This window comes from Phyllostomus discolor, chromosome 1, assembly GCF_004126475.2.
Source record: "Phyllostomus discolor isolate MPI-MPIP mPhyDis1 chromosome 1, mPhyDis1.pri.v3, whole genome shotgun sequence".
In the NCBI taxonomy this organism is placed as follows: Eukaryota; Metazoa; Chordata; class Mammalia; order Chiroptera; family Phyllostomidae; genus Phyllostomus; species Phyllostomus discolor.
Window position 1 is genome coordinate 99,436,729 of NC_040903.2, and position 17,298 is coordinate 99,454,026.

Below are 17,298 nucleotides of genomic sequence, written 5' to 3' on the forward strand. Positions count from 1 at the left end.
CAGGCATCCAGCTAGTTATCTTTATATCACTTCAATGTGTTCCCTAAAGTCTGACTTATTTTTATGTATAAAAAACTAAGCTTTTACTACAGATACACATCTGCATTTTTCCAGCTTTGTAAAAAAATTACTTAAGAACCAGAAATATGTGGAGTGAGGCAGCAGCTTGACCTTTGTCATAAGATTTGCAGTCATTTCTGGTTGTCTGATTGGATCTGTATTTCTTGCCCTCTTGTGTACATTGATCTTACCTTGGCTGAACACACTGACCCATGTATGAAACTCCATGCTGCCCTTCATTTATATCCAAAGCATGTGCAAAATTTCATTTAAGGTTGACATCAAAATCATGCTATCTAAGAGATTATTCACTTTGATATGATTGATATGAGTGCCCCAGTTTTACTGTAGGGGGAATTGCAACATAGTATTTATGTAAAAAGAGAAGCGATTGGAGAGTAAAAAACTTTTTAAAAAACGTGGCAGAAAAGTGAGAACTAAGTGACACATGAATGCATGCCTGTGAGCTGATATACTTTTCTTAGTTTGGGACTTTTCTGCCCAGTAAACATATCTTATGTGTAGCAGCTTCTCAGGTGTGCTGCTCAAGACAGTCCTCACACAAAATAACAGACCCATCAAGGATTTGTAGAGTGTGTGTGTGTACTTACAGATTCTTGAAGTGGGACTCAGACTGGTTTAAAGATATTTCCTATATCCATTGACTAACCAACTTCTATTCTTCATTTCTTTTGTTTTCCTCATTTCCTATATTGGTAGTGCTGTCAGTAAAACTGTGGTGGGCTCACCAAATTTACTTATGCCTACATTGCTACTCGTGTACAAAGAAGAGGTTGGTTCTTTACTATGAAATATCTTTTTTTTTCCCTCAGTAAATCACTGAGAGTCAGGCAGAACTAGAAACTATACTTGACAGTTAAGGTTATCGTAGTCTCTTCTAGTTTGAAATGTCACTTTTGGGTGACTCAAGCTCTCTCGGGTAAATCCTGAGTCTTTCAGGTTCCCTGCCTGTCCTGCTATTTGTCCAGGTAGCATCTGGGCATTTAGAGGATGTGTGAGTGAGAGTGAGGAGGTAGCATATTCTGGTGGATAAATGATGAGAGGACTTAGAATGCATGTGTGTAGGTTCTTATACTATACTCTGGATTTTCCTGTTTGTGGGCAAGTTCAGGTATCGTGTCTGTGACTAATGAAGTTGCAGTCAGTTCCTCTGGGTACTATCAGAGCCCAGTGTCCACCCATCCTGACTTAGCTCCAAGTCTTGCTGGAGCTGGAAACAATTCCAAGGGTATCAGGCCCTATAGCCTTTGTCCCTACCTTGGGCACCTCCACTCATGTGGCCTTACCACCTGGTACCATCAGCTACCTTACATGTACCTCACAGTTCAGGCAGGAGCTATGGTTACAGTACACAAAGGCTTACTCACCATGGATCAAATGAAGATACTCTTGACACTGATTCATTGAATTGACTTAAAACAAAATACAAAGCAAAGGAGTGGGAAAGATGGGGTAAGTTTACCTACTTAGCATGGAAGTGGAATGAAAGGACCACACTCCCAGCACCCTGTGTTACATTGTGTTCATCTCTCCTGTCTGAATGGAAATGAGAAATTATTATGTATACCCCAATCTACCCAGCTAAAAAGTGGGCAAAGCTTGTAAGCAGAAAGAGCACAAGTCGGAAATACAAGTGCAAATAAACATGAAACTTGTTCACTCTTATTCATGGTTATAAATATTGGCAAATTAAAACAATGTAACACCAAAGGATGATGAGAGAATGGGAAGCAGGCACTTTCACATGCTGTGGATCAACCTGTGAACCCCTGAAGCATCTTTGTAAGGAAGTGTGGCAATATATCAAAATTTATCATTTGTATACCTGCTGATCTAGCAAACTCATCTCTAGAAATTTATCTTCCAAGTACTTGTACAGTTATGTAAAAATGTTTGCAAGAATATGAATTGCTGAATTATTTGTAATAGTAAGAACGGTAAATCTAAATGTTAGTAATATTGGTTAAATCAATTACAGTATCTCTATGTTGATGTAATATTAAACAGCTGTAAGTGCCAATATGGAAGGATCTCCAAATAGATCAAGTAGCAAAACCAAAGTGCAAAAATATGCAATAGTATAGTTCTATTTGCTTTTCAAAAAAAGAATATGCATGTATATACTTAATTACGCATAGAAAATTTCTGCAACAAAATGAGAGCTTTTAAAGCTGGGATAGGAAGATATTTCAGTTTAAATTCTTGTGTGTGTTGTATGAGTTTGATCAAGTTCATGTGTTACTTTTGTTAAATTTAAATTAATAAAAATAGAGACTGCTTAAAGAACAGAGAAAGGTAGCTCTGTCTAGAAATAAGATTAGTTTAAAATCATAAGGGCAATACTATTAAGTTTGAATACTAAGAACTTTCACAGAAGCATGTTGAACTATATAAATTATTTGAACTTGTTTAATATGTAAAAGGAAACAGACTTTTCCCCCAAATTTCACAGAACAGACCTGGAGCCAGGTAGAATGTAATCAAGCAGTTTCAACACAGTAGGAAGAAGTGTCTAAAGATTCTAGTGTCCAAAAAATTGAGCTGGTGGTCTAATGAGATGGTCAGCACCCATGACCAAAAGTGAGACAGAGAAGGCTGAATGGTCACAGGTCAACTTGGCAGTCTGTCACGGAATTAGAATGGTAAGGTGAGATGTTTTTGTAATGTTCTCCATTTCTAAGACTCTCTAATTGTGTGCTTCCTCAAATTTGTAGCTCTCAGCCAGTTTTATTTTTTTTTATTAAGACTGTTAGATATTTAGAACACACATGGCTCCCCCAACCCCCTGACTTGCTTCAGTTAGGGCTTCCTTTACCTAGAGGATTGGAGGATTAGCTGAAAGTGAAGGTAGGGTACCACGATGTTAATAATAGAGCTAGAATGAGGAAAGGCAGGAGAACATTTTAATTGATAAGTGAGTCTTATTAGCTTATAAACAGTAGAGATTTTTTAAAGTGATGTAATTAGGAATATTACTTCAGGATTGCTAATTTGTTACTGCATTTCATCATATAAAATTGTATAAATTACTTAAAATTATACAGTGGAACTCAGGCAAATGTGTTAGGAAAAGTGTTTGTAGACAGTAGTAGTGGAAAAGATGTGCTAAAAGAAAAATAGTTGTTATAAAATTGTTTTATAATCAGTTAATTTACTTTTGGTTTTAATTTCTAGAGATTCTCTTAATTAAAAAACTAGTTTTGTTAAAATATAAATAAATGATCTCAGATATTTTTATTTCTGCAGTTTATTCTGTAAATAAGTCATGTAGTCCTGCAACTACTTATATGCAGCATTAGTTTTAAGCACATTTTGAGTTTTCTGAAGCTAAACAGTTTAGCCTTAATTTTTGCAAAAACAAAATGTTTAACACTGTAGCTCTTGACTGTATTAGGTCTCGAATGTTAAATAAGTCTTTGTAAGTTTTAAAAAATCCTTCTGTTTTTGACTTATATTCTGCTTTAAATTTGTTGAGAAACAGTAGTAAGAATAGCACTTTCAGGATTATTTTTCAAATTTAATTCATAGCAACCTCCTGCAAAATGGTTCTCTTCCGTTAAAATCCTTCTTGGCTCTACTGAGACTGCTAATAATGATAAACAAAAGGTATAACATTAGTGACGTTAAGAGTTGTCCCCTTTTCTCCAAATAACCTGGTGCCTATAAGCACATGAATGTTTCTGGATTTTCAGGTTTTTTACATGTAAGTGTAGCAGCAGTGGTAACTTAAAGTGGCCCATTCCAGAACTTATTTCCTCCAGATTCATTGAAAAGGGACAAGGTGTTTGTGTGATAATGAAGAATGAGCAGTGTTTCTAAAAGCAGATTAAATCAGTATTTTCTTTCTACTGACACAAAAAATTACTTTCTGTTTTTAACAGCTCTTTTGAAGTGTAATTTACATGTTGTAAAATACACTCATTGACAGTTTTCAGCCATTATTTCTTCAGACCAGTTCTTGATCCCTTTCTCTCTTCTCCTTCTGGTACCCCTATAATGCAGATGTTGTTACCCCTATAATGCTTCATGTTGTCCTAAAGTTCCCTTAAACTATCCTCATTCTTTTTCATTATTTTTTTCTTTTTGCTGCTCTGATTGGGTATTTTTTTCCTACTTTGTTTTCCAAATCACTGATTTGATCCTCTGCTTCACCCAACCTACTATTTATTGCTTCAGGTGTATTCTCCATTTCAGATATTGTATTCTTCATTTCTGACTGGTCCTTTTTTATGGTTTCTATGTCCTTTTTCATGCTGTTGAACATCCTTATAATCATTACTTTGAACTCTATAATCTGATAAATTGCCTACCTGCATTTCATTTAACTCCTTTTCTGGAGATTTCTCCTGTTCTTGCCTTAGGGGTCTGTTTCTTTGTCTCCCCATTTTGGCTGCATGTTTGTGATTGTATGTATTAGATAGATCTACTATGATTTCCAGTCTTCATTGGTTGGCCTATGTAATAGGCACCCTGCGGGGTCCAGTGGTGCAGTCTCCTTGATCACTTGAGCCGGGTGCTCCAGGTGTGTCCCTTGTGCAGGTTGTGTGGACCCTCCTGTTGTAATTGAGCCTTGATTAGCATTGGCCCATTCATGCATAGGGTCAACCCTCAGGCTGATGGACTTTGAGGCTCACCCTCCACTGCTGCATCTTAGCTGCTGTGCAGATGCTGACCACACGTAACTCAGGCACTGACCCTCCCTGAATCTGCCCAGGCCTCCAAACCCTAACCAAGGCAGCTGACTCCTCAACAGTTCCAGAGGGTGGGGCAAGAGGGATTCCTGAGGGTGGTGCTATTGCCTTTCCCCAGACTGATGCCTTAGGGAGGGGAGTGCTCCACCCAAGAAAGATGGCATCCGCAGGATGGGAGAAAGGGACGCAGCACAGGGATCCTGGCAGAGCTCTCTGGAGCTCTCTCTCCAGAGCCACAAACCCCAGACTCTTTTCATGTGACTCCAGTGTACTCTGGCCTCTCTTCACTGGAGCCCAGGGTGAGTGGACCCAAATGAAGTTTTGTGCATTGGTCCTTTGAGAGGGTGCCTGTGTCTCCAGAAACCTCCCATATCTTTTTTGTGGACAGAAACCTTGCTGCTTTTCACAGCCAGATGTTATGTGGGCACCTATGCCCAGTTCTGGTGCTCTGGGAGGGGGACTCTGGCTTAGGATTTAGATCCCACACTTCTCAGGGGGAACCCCTGCAACTAAGATATCCCTCCAGAACCTCAGCCACCACTCGTGGGAGCACAGTCAGCCTTTTTTTTTTTTTGTCTCTCTGTACTTCCTACAGTCTCCATGTGACTTCTTTTGTAAATCCTTGGTTCACAAATACTTTTTTGAATTAGTATTTTTATTTCCATTAGTAAAGTACCCAGAAGTGGAATTGCAGGATCGTATAGTAGTTCTACTTTTTTTTTGAGGAACTACCGTACTGTTTTCCATAGTGGCTGCAACAATTTACATTGTCACCAACAGTGCACGAAGGTTCTGTTTTCTTCACATCTTTGCCAACATTTGGTTTTCTTGTCTTTTTGAAAGTAGCCATTCAGGAAATGTGAGGTGACATCTCAGTTGCAGTTGTAATTTGTATTTCCCTGCTAATTAGTAATATTGAGGACCTTTTTATGTACCTAGTGGCCATCTCTATGTCCTCTTTGGAAAAATGTCTATTCAGATCCTCTGCCCATTTCTAATATGGAGTTTTTTGTTTGCTTGTTTGTGTTTTTGTGTGCTATTGAATTGTATGAGTTTGGATGTATTTTGGCTGTTAACCACTTATCAGATACATGATTTGCAAATATTCTCTCTCATTCAGTAGGTTGCCTTTTCATTTTGCTGGCTTCCTTTGCCGTGCAGAAGCTTTTTAGTTTAATGTACTCACATTTATTTATTTTTTATTTTGTTGCCTTTGCTTTTGGTCTCAAATCCAAAAAGCCATTGCCAAGATTGATGTCAGGGAGTCTACTGCCTATGGTTTCTTCTAGGAGTTTTGTGGTTTTAGGTCTTATATTCCCATCTTTAAATAAATAATTTTTGAGTTAAATTTTGTGAATAGTGTAAGATGGTGGTCTGATTGCATTCTTTTTGCATGCAGTTGTCCAGTTTTTCCATCATCATTTATTAAGGAGACTGTTTTTTACCTATTGTATATTCTTGACTCTTTTGCCATAAATTAATTGACATATATGTGTGGGTTTATTTCTGGGCTCCTTACTCTGTTCTTTTGATCTAAGTGTATGTTTTTATGCCAATTCCATACTGTTTTGATTGTAATAGTTTTGTGATATAGTTTGAAATCAGGGCATGTGATGCCTCCAGCTTTGTTCATCTTTCTCAAGATTTCTTTGGTTCCTCAGGGTATTTTATGATTCCATACACATTTTAGGATCGTTTTAATTCTTTGAAAAATGCCACTAGAATTTTGATAGGGATTGCACTGAATCTGTAGATTGCTCTGGGTAGTTGACATTTTAACCTGATCAATTTTTCTGATCCATGAGCATGGATTATCTTTCCATTTGTCATCTTCACAATCTCTAAAAATATGTTTCCAAGTTAAGAATCATTGTTTAGACTACAATGCACATAGATAATAGAAAGTACATAATATTTGTATTGGGGTAACTAATAAGGTATCAAAAAGGTACTTTGTTAAAATTAATGAGCTAGGCTTGGAAAAATTGAATAATAGAATGATTCAGATTTTCTTAACAATACATTCAGTAAACAGTTTTTGCCATTCTGATAGTATTATTGGAAAATGTGATTTTTTTCCCCCTGTTCATGTAAAAGAAGTCCATAGATAGGTATTTCAGGCAGACTTTGGGATGTCATCAGGATGCAAATTATCCCCTACCCTCCACTCCCCTCCCCCTCCCCCCCACACACCTGTTTTTATCTATTTTACTGTCCTTAGTGCCTCGGTCCTACCTTCTGGGTTGCTACACAGTCACAAGGTAGGTATTGGGCATTACATCTGTGGCCTAAACAGAAAATGGGACAGGGAACAGACTGAGTAGGTCTCCCTTTTAGGGAGTTTTTCTGGTGGTCCAAACACCTTCCATTTGTATCTTATTGGCAAAATTTAGTTATATGGCCATCTATATCTACAAAAACATGCTGCAAGGGAAGTGGTGTATTTTAACTGTGTGCTTTGTTTCCCAACCCTCAAACAACATCAGGGTTCTGTTAGTAAGAAAGAAAAAAACTACCCATTACATTACCTCTGTACGTAGGTACGTACATGCATAGATACTTTGTGTTTGAATTAGAGTATTTGAAGACGTGACGCTGCTCCCACTTCGTGCTCCTCATAACAGGCACACACTGCAGCTGGAAGCGAGCTCTTACACAGTGTTGTTACACCTAAAAACATGCACGATAATTCCACCTAAGAACCAACACGTATCCGGATTTCCCCAATCATCCCCAAAACACAAGGACTTTTTGTTTGTTTGTTAACCAGAAACCAGTGAAGATTCCTGATATACTTGTAGTTTATGTATTTTGATTTTTTAAAAGCTAGAATCAGTCTTTCTCTCATGACATAGATGTTTTGAAAAGTCGGGGCCAGTTGTCTGTTAGAAAGTCACCCATTCTGAATTTGTCTGATTGTTTCTTCACGGTCTCTTCTACTTATTATTTTAACTCCTGTATTTCCTGTAAACTATAAGTTAGATTTAGAGGCTAGATTAGCTTCAGCTTAAACATTTGTGGCAGGAATACTTTATAAATGATGTGTTCTGCATCTTGCATCACATCGGAGCACATAATGTAAACTCTTGCCATGGTTAGTGATGATAACCTTATCTTTTGAGTCAATTGTGAGATCACCCTGGCCGTTGACAGCTGGTCAACGGCCAGGGTGATCTCTGATGCTGTGAAAAATCCTATTCTTCAACAAACTTGCATTTGACTGTTAGTATTGAGTGATAATCCTTGATGGAATCATTTATTACATGATTTATGGAGAATGATGATTTTCTGATTCTCTCATGCGTTCTGTGTTTAGCTGTGACATTCGCCTGTAAAGAGGACCTTGACTTTTTAATCCTTTTCTTATTCTTCGTAGTATCACTGTGGAATCAGGGATTTTTATTTACACGTGTTACAATCAATTAGAGTTGTTACTCTCAGTGCTCCAGTTGTTCCACATTTGGCACGTAAGGCCCTGTTTAGCTGGCCCACAGGTTTTTCTCATACACCCCATTAGTCCTTGAGCAATTCATTACTTTCTGAAACCAGACGTCTCATTCATTTTGTACTTTCCGTGTACCCCTTATATTTGGTGGTAAAGTGACTTTCTATTTTACACATTCCTAATCGGATTTATTAGTCCTGAGCCCAGTTCCAAAGAGTTTTAAAGCACACAATTTTGAATTTAACCAGCAATGTAATCTGATTGTCTTTCAAAGTACCTTAAATTTGTGGTACTTAAATTCTTGGAGAATTGCCTTAAGGAAATAGGGGCCATTGATTTTTAGTAGTGTAAAATTGATTTTGTATTAGGCTCTGCAAACAGAGAGCTGCATGGACTGTTTTGCCCTTGGGCCCTCCTAGGACCACCAGCCAGTACTGAAGGTTCTGGAAATAGAGTAGTGTGTTGTGATTGAGAGCTCAAACACTGGAGCCAGAGCACCTGAGGGGTTACATTCTAGCTCTAAAACTTTCTAGTCGTGTCACTTAGGCAAATTTCCTTTCCTTTGTGCCTTAGGTTTTTTTTTTGTCCTTGTCAGAGTAGTAAGAGTACTTCCTGATAAGGTGGTTTGCAGATTTAGAGGTGTTCATTTTAAGGCACTTGTAACAGAGTCTGGCACAAAATCAGCAATCAATAAATGTTAGGTATTATGAAACTTCCAGGTTTCCTAAGCTTAGCCTGTTTACTAGATTAATAAAACTATTCTCTATTCAAGTTCTAATATCAGAAATATTGGTGTTGCTTCTGAGCGTATCTTACTTTATTGTAAGGAGACCAAGAAACATGTAAATAATCTTTTCCTTTGCTACAAGAATAAGAATTTTGTTTCTCATTTCTACCAAGTGCACAGGACTCCCCCCAGCACATGCTTTTTGATTCTCCCCCCTTCCTACTCAGAGACAGCTTTCAGCTCCTGTCCTCTAGACTCAGATTGCCTGAGGGTGACTCCTGGCTACACTGCATTGTTGATGCAAACTGGAGCACATTGCTTGTCTTCTGTCTCTGTAAGATGGGGATCACAACAGTAGCTGCCTTTCCTAGTGTTTCCTTGTTAGGACTTAGTGAATGAAGCCATCTGAAGTATCTGAAGCTGTGAATGACATAGTCAGTAAACACTCCATAAAAGTTAGCCAACATTATTCAGATTTTCTTTTTTCCTAAAACTCTGGTTTTTTATTTGCTTGATTATTCTTTATCTTTAAAAAAGTACTTTGTCTGTTGGAGGTGTGTGTATTACAGAACAGAAATGGATTCTGGCTAACTTAAGGCCAAAGAAACTGTCCTGGATAGTTAGGAGTGGATCCCCACATGGAAGGAGCAGCAGAAGGAAGTGTCAGAGACGGCAGCTAAAGGACCATAGCAATATCCGTGATGCAGTGGCAAGAATTAACCTAATGGTTAATCTTTTACAATGTCCTGTGTGTACTGCAGCTGGAATTAATTAGCTCCAACCAGTTTTGTGTCCACTCAAGATGCAGTGGCCTGCAGGACAAGGGGTCTGACCCAGTGGGGACCCTGAACCCAGCCCTTGCTAAAGGCAGGATGGACATTTTGAGTGGTGGTCTCATCGGTAAGGATACAGTCAATCCCCAAAAGGCAGTCGGGATTTATTACTTTAAAAAAGATGAGGTGGAAACTAGGTGGCCCCAAACCAGCAGCCCTAGTGCAACGCATTTTCTTAGGTATCTCAGTAATTTTTAAATCACAAATAAATAAAGGCATTAAAAGAAACAAGGTCACCCGCACTTAATTATAAAAATAAATATTGGTATAAAATTCAGAGAATTGGGCTGTAGGCCCAGCCCTTTCTCACTGAGGTTATCAGAACTTTTTGTCCTGGTTTCCTTATTCCTCAGGCGATATTAATTCCTTTTAAATCTGCCTTTAAGTGTAGCATTGAATGGCCCCTGAGGATTGCTCTAGCAGTAAAACCTTGAAGTGCCCGGTGAGTCATTTTTAATGTGGGAGCCTCTCTTGTTTTTAAATATATGCACAAACACAGCCCATACAGTCCACTTTTCAAACTCAAGTGATCTATGGCAGTATATGCAAACCAAAGTTTAAACCATTAAGTTTGACTCAGAATACCTCAGCTAGTAACCATTGTTATTTTTTAGCTTATGTTAGGTCAGAAAAGATAAAATATATATTTGAGAAGCTAAAATTTTCATAGATATTGATGTTTATAAAGAAGCAGTGATGTGATCATTGTATGAAAAGAAAATAATTGCGGTTTAAATGGAATTAATTATAAATTACTTCATTTCCAGTAATTTTTTCCTTATGAGTAAGGGCTATGAATATTTATTGTCAGAAATGATTTTATATTTGTTCTAAGGTAGTGTATGTATTTTTTAATACTTTAGGTGTAAACTTCTGAAGTAATAAAGTACTTTACATATAGACTACTAGTAACATCTTATTGCTTCCTATTAGACCTCTTCATGAGCTAGGCTAGATGAGCAAAACTTTATAATAAGTACTTTTGAACACTGGAGAATCAATTCAGAGGTCTCTGGAAATATAGCTGTTTTGTTTCAATGTGGTTGTTTTTAAATAATATTTATCTTTAAAAGTGTTAATCTGAATCAGGTTACTAATTAAAAACAATAGATGCTTCTTTATTACTATGATTACATATAAATGTACTAGGTAGTATGATTCAATATAGAGTAAACAGTTAGTTTAATTGGCAATCACTTCAAAATATGTGAGGTTAATTGCATGTCTCTTACTTGGAAACTTTCTAAGCCATAATGCCAACAAGATTGCTTATTTACACTGTCTCTTAACAGGAGACAAAATTTACTGTCTGTAATTCTGACTAAGCAAATGAAGAGGAGGGGCTCTTCATAGAATATTAATTCAAGGTTTTAAACTCAAATATAGACAGGATTCCTAAGAAAACCTTTAATATTTCTAATAAAATCTTGAGGAATTATGATACTATGTACAAAATTACTTTATCACTCAAAAATCATACTTACATATTTAGGAGATTTAGAGATTTATAGAGAATAAGTAGGTCACCAGTCTGACTACTAACCAAACATGTCTCAACCAGGATGCCTTCTTAAACAGCAACCTGTAGTCCACACAAACATTGAGTATAGGAATGGTTAAGTTTTTCTCTATATTTTTATGAAGAAATCAGAATATTTTCCTGAAGGAAAAAGGATGATGAGGATGATAACAATAACAATGACCATCAGTACTTACTGAGTGCCAGGCACTGTTCTCAGTTCTTTATGCACAAACTCATTGCAGCCTCTTATATACTTTGAGATAGGAACTCTTGGCATCCACGTTTCATAGAGAGGGAAACAAGCACACAGAGTTTAAGTGATTTGTTTAAGGTTCACAGCTAATTAGACCACAGAGTAGGATTTGGAACAGGGAGCCTTGTTCCACAGTCCCTGCTCTGAACCACTAAGCTAAATGGAAGTAAGATAAAATTTGTATAACTTAATCCCACAGTCAGCTGACTGTCAGCTTATGCATTTGGCTGAATTAATAAATCCATAATTTCCTTGATAGCTGAGATCATAGTTCTTGTTCATACTAGTGTTCCACAGTAGCTAACACTATCTCATGTCTATAATATTAATAAATATTAAATCTGTATTGTAACTTTACATTTTTTGAATTTTCACTAGGGAAATCTGGCTTTCAAATAAGACCTGTTAAAAGATGCACATATTTCAAGGAAAGCTGGTCTGATTCTGCAGATTATAAAATTCAGAATCAAAATGAGATTATAAAGACCCAACTCAAAATCAGGATTGTAGAATTAACTTTGTATAATTGCCTTGGGTCACTATAGCATTTACCATAGTTAGTTGCTATAATTATACACAAACTACTGCCCTATAACATTAATATAAATCTTAATTAGGGAGAGGAAAATGGACTTAGAATAGGATGAAGTTTACTAGTTCTGTAACTTTTACCAAATTACTTAACACTCTGATCTTTATTCTCTGTTCCCAAATATAAAATTTTTGCATTTTGCCATCTTTCTTTTCAGTGTTTAGACTTATAGATACATAGACTTTTTATAAGTTGCTCATTTAGTTATATTAAGCCATATTAAAATTTATCTTTTATAACACTTCCTTGGACAAATTTCTATTGAAAATGAATTTATATGAATATTTTATTGTGTTGATTACTTGAATTAAGTGAATGTAAGTTGCATTTTCTATTCATAATATGAACAGTCTTTTGAAATTTTTAAAATTGTGATTACCTGAAATGATGCTCTTTCAGAGATAAGGCATTTTTAACCTCAAAGAGAATTGAATTTATTGTATGTGCCTTAAAATGCCTGAGACATTCACAGATGCATGGTAATCAAATAAGAGAAAATAAATATATAGTCCACATTTATATAAGTATATATTCTTATATTTGTAACATTTCAAATTAAAGCTACCTTAAGATGACATTTAGATAAGTTTTTGTCTTTAGAAACTTCTTATTGTTTCAAGATCTGGATCTGCATGAAGTTTCAGTGTTGTATGTTTTATTTCCTTTTTAACCAGGTACTTCTGAGTCACACCCCTTGGTTGCTGTAGTGATATCTTAGATACTGCAGTGTATTGCTCTCTCCCTCAGCTACAGTTAAGTTGTAGCTTTAGGTTTCTCATTATTTTCATTCCTTTTAACCATATCAGTTGTGCCATTCCTAAAACTGAGCAACACGTGAGAGATGTTACAGATTTTAAGTTGGAGTAAAAATAAGTGAAGAATACTACTATATGTTTTCAAAACTTACATTTAATTCATATGTTCTGGTGCAACCATGCAACCACCTGTGGTAAATATGACTGACTGCTCTTTTTTCTTATGCTTCGTTAAGCAAAGTAAAGCAACAGTTCGGCTGAAAGAAGATATGAAAAAGATAGTGGCAGTGCCACTAACTGAGCAGAGGAATTCTACCTATACAAGGTTGTTCGGTGTCAGTCTCCAGGACCTTCAACAGCAGGGACTCACTGAGAACGGCGTTCCAGCTGTAGTGGGGAACATAGTGGAGTACTTGACAAAGAATGGTAAGTCAAGTCATAACTGCTGTTTTTACAGCTTTCACGTACAATAAGAATGCTTCTTTAAGTGAATTACTTCATAACACATAATTTTCTAAAATTGAATATTTTCTAAAACATTGTAATTAGAATATCAAGTTATTGGGTAATATACTTTTCCTTTTAAAAAGGACATTAAGACCTGGCTGGGTAGCTCAGTTGGTTAGCTCATTCTCCCGATATACCGAGGTCACAGGTTCTTATCTCCAGTCAGAGCACGCACAAAAATCGACTAATGAATGCATAAGTAAGTAGAACAACAAATTCGTCTCTCTCTCTCTTTTCCTTTTTCTATAAAATCAATAAAAAATGTTAAAGGACATTAAGAGCATTATTATTACTTAGCATTATTTTGACAATACCAGTTAGTTTACCATGGAACGATCACTTTAGTTATTGAGGTTTCTAGCTTAGAATGATTTCTGGTTTTAAGTGCTGAAATACTATTCTAATATTAATAGTGTGTTTTCTTGATTCATTACATTTCAGTTGATGGTTAATAGTTTTTAAAGTATTGGAGAACACTTTTAGGGTTCTCTGGCAGCTGAGGCCAATCATGAACTTATTAGATGCCTTGATTGTCTTCATAAGCTCTGTGGGCATACCAGAAAACTTATGATGTATAGGCTACAATGGGGGTATCATTTACTTTCAAAGTAATAAAATTAAGCATGTAAAGCATGTAAGCATTAAAGAGTAACAGTACATTGCATGATAAAAAGATATATAGCTTCATTATTAAGAGCTATGTTGTATTATAGGCTTTTTTTTACAATTTTATTTAAAACCTGGATAATTGGAAAAAAGTATTGCATGTCCCCTATGTTCATGCTTTCATAGTAGGACAGTATGATAGGAGAATGGCAAACTATATGATAAATATCAATCCACTTTAAAAGATTTGGAAGGGAACTATTCTGAGGAAATTTAGAATTTTCATCATTTTCTATACTGAAACAGCCTTTCTATACTTAACAAGGTTAATTGCAGAACAGAATTTAAAATTTATGGAGAGTTTTGCCCTGGCCAGGTGGCTTACTTGGTTGGAACATTATCCCATACACCAAAAGGCTGCGGGTTCAGTCCCCAGTCAGGATGCCAGGATGTGTATGGGAGGCAACCAATGGATGTTTCTCTCTCACATCGATGTTCTTCCCCTCTCTCTTTCCCCCCTCTCTCCCCCTCTCTCCCCCCTTCTTGTTCCCCCTCTTCCCCCCTCTCCCTTCCCATTCCTCCCTTCCTCTCTCCCTCTCTAAATCCCTGTTTTTTAAATAGGAGTTAAAAAAACTTATATGGAGTTTTAAAGGTTAAACTTAAGACTTCAAAGAAATCCTATATTTTGTGCAGTTTGCTTCAGGCCCCATATATTCCCACAATTACAAATCCATTCCTCCTGCCAAGAAGAACCCTCCACTGGAAATACTTGAGAAGCTCAGAGAATTTGTTCTTCTATGGAACATGTATAGCTTGTCACAAGGACAGTTCAGATCTCAGAAGGTCAGGTGTTTTGTCTTAATTGAAAAACAGCTATTTGCTCTGGTAGTTGCTAGGTATGTAGATGACAGAATGACATTTCGTTCTGAAAACTAAAGAGCCAGTCTTACATTTTTTGCCTCATAGTAGTTATTGTCTTATTTTTAGGGGAAGATAAGCTTCAGAAGGGCAGGATTCCTATAGAACAGCTCTGAATTTAAGTCCTTTAAAAAGTTAAATATGAAAGATTTATACACAACATGGCAGAAAGATGGGACCTAACCAACAAGATCTTGAATGTTGTTAAAATCAGATGTCAAGTTACAGCTTTGATGGAATTCATTTACACACTCAATAGTCAGTAAAATTGTCCCACTGATTTAGATACAAATGAATCTCCAAGTAATTCATTTAATCTGTTAAATAGGGTTCTGCATTATCTGTTTAGATGCCGAAGTGTGACCACCTAAAATATTTTGTTTCTGGCGTAATTGGTGTCCTGACTTTTTTTCCCGACGATTAAGTAATATAGCCTTCTGAGGTAAGGCTTATGTAAAATCATACTACATTTTTAATCTTTAAAAGCTGATCAAAATAGTTAATATACTTATTTGGTTCAAAATACAGGAAGATACACAGTGGAAACTATCTTCTCCAAACCCTGTCCCCTGATCATTCATGTCCCCTCTCAGAAACAATGCTCCCCTCCAAGAAACTATACTGATTTCTGATACATTATGGCAAATATCTTTGATGGATGCATATATAAGCATATATGTTTATGTTCTTTTTCCACTTTAACATAAATACAGCACATAATGCACATTGTTATGAAACTTTTTCAAATTTACCAGTATATTTTGGATATTCTTTCATATTGCACAAAGAGCTTTACTCATTGAATTCTTTTTCTCCCTGCACACTTCTACTATGTGTCATTTCTGTAAGCAGTCACATACTGATGAGCACTGATTCTTGCCAGTCTTAATGCTGTCTACAATGAATCAATGATTAACTTAAAAATTTTTTTGCATACAGAGTCGTTTCTTTATACTTGCATTTAATTTTTTTAAATTTAGCAATATGCTTTATTTTTTTTTAACGTGTCATTGCAAGTACTGTATTTGTAGAAGGCTTATAGTGGATTGCTGACTCGAAGGATATGTGCTCTGTAAAAGTTGAACTGGTTTATATTCACACCATCAGTGTATAACAATTTTGGTGAAAATTGAATTAAAGATTGGTTTTATTCTACTTCTCCTTAGTATATTTTTAGTTATGCTCTAATAGGGTACATTCAGGTAATTCAAACAAAATGTTTTAGTGGGAAAAATCAGTCATTGTTAAATAGGAATGTGAAATAGAATCGCTAGTGGAATCTTTTCAGAATATCCCTTGCATGGGTGGTACTTCAGATCTTCTACCTCAGAATCTTTGACTGGGCAAGCTGGGAGAGGTTATCTACCCAATATTTTGGAAGGCTGTATAATTAATTACTATATGGACAATCAGAAGCCCCTTTTATTGTATTTGCAACTATCATGTTAGTAAACCAAAGAGCCCCTATAAGTTTGAGGGGTGGTACAAGTTTGAGGGCAAGATACTTCAGTTAGTTTTATGTAATTATTTTGTACTTATTTTCAAGTCAGCAAATATTTATCGTGCACCTATGAGTAGGCACTCTACCTGGTATGGGATATAAAGATGATTAGTCACTATAATTTAACCATAGGCAGACATTGTGCTCATACTTTGTTAGTTACAAACATTTAAGAACTTGACATGTGGAGAACTCTTACTATAAAGGAATTTTAGGACAGAGAGGGTTCATTAAGGCCTATATCAAATAGACTTTGGACTTTTCCTTTAAATAAAAAGTATGTTTCTTTTTTTTTAGATTCAGAGGAAAATCTTGTAAGTTTTGAGGCATGTCATATGCAGACTATTTTAAAATAACTAAGCTTGTAGACAGTGTTACTGGACTCCTCTTGAACATGAAGATAATGTGATACGCTGATTTAAATAGTGTAGGATTCTCAACTCACCACCAGATGTCAGAATATGCTTTCATGTTGTTATACTACTTTCAAAGCCAAAATGTTCCAATCAGGCTAATTCCGATTTCTGGCATATTTAGTTTCTAATGATGTATTCACACCATTTTAAAATAAATATTTCCAGTTGTACAAAAAAGTAGAATGGTGTCGATGTTAATTGGCTTATATAATTTCATTTCTAAACCATTACATACATTTATCCTCATCTGAGGATAGATGATTTTACAGAGAGGGGAAGGGAGGAAGAGAGGGAGGGAAAGGGAGGGAAACAAACATTGATGTGAGAGAGAAACATCAATCAGTTGCTTCTCATATGCTCCCTGAGCCAGACCGGAGACCATACCCACAACCAGTCATGGCACATGCCTAGGCATTGAAACTGCAACCTTTCAACTTATGGGATGACACTC

General features: G+C 36.3%; 1 protein-coding gene across 7 annotated transcripts in view; it reads left to right on the forward strand.

Moving 5' to 3' along the window:
* The window catches only part of FAM13A (family with sequence similarity 13 member A), a 275,554-nt gene that overhangs the window by 9,982 nt on the left and 248,274 nt on the right, over positions 1-17,298 (forward strand). For all 7 annotated transcript variants that reach the window (XM_036026552.1, XM_036026543.1, XM_028505893.2 and 4 more), the window contains exon 2: positions 13,136-13,325. In XM_036026552.1, the coding sequence (XP_035882445.1) occupies positions 13,169-13,325 (157 nt within the window). In that variant the 5' untranslated portion in view covers positions 13,136-13,168. The remainder of the gene's footprint in view (positions 1-13,135; positions 13,326-17,298) is intronic.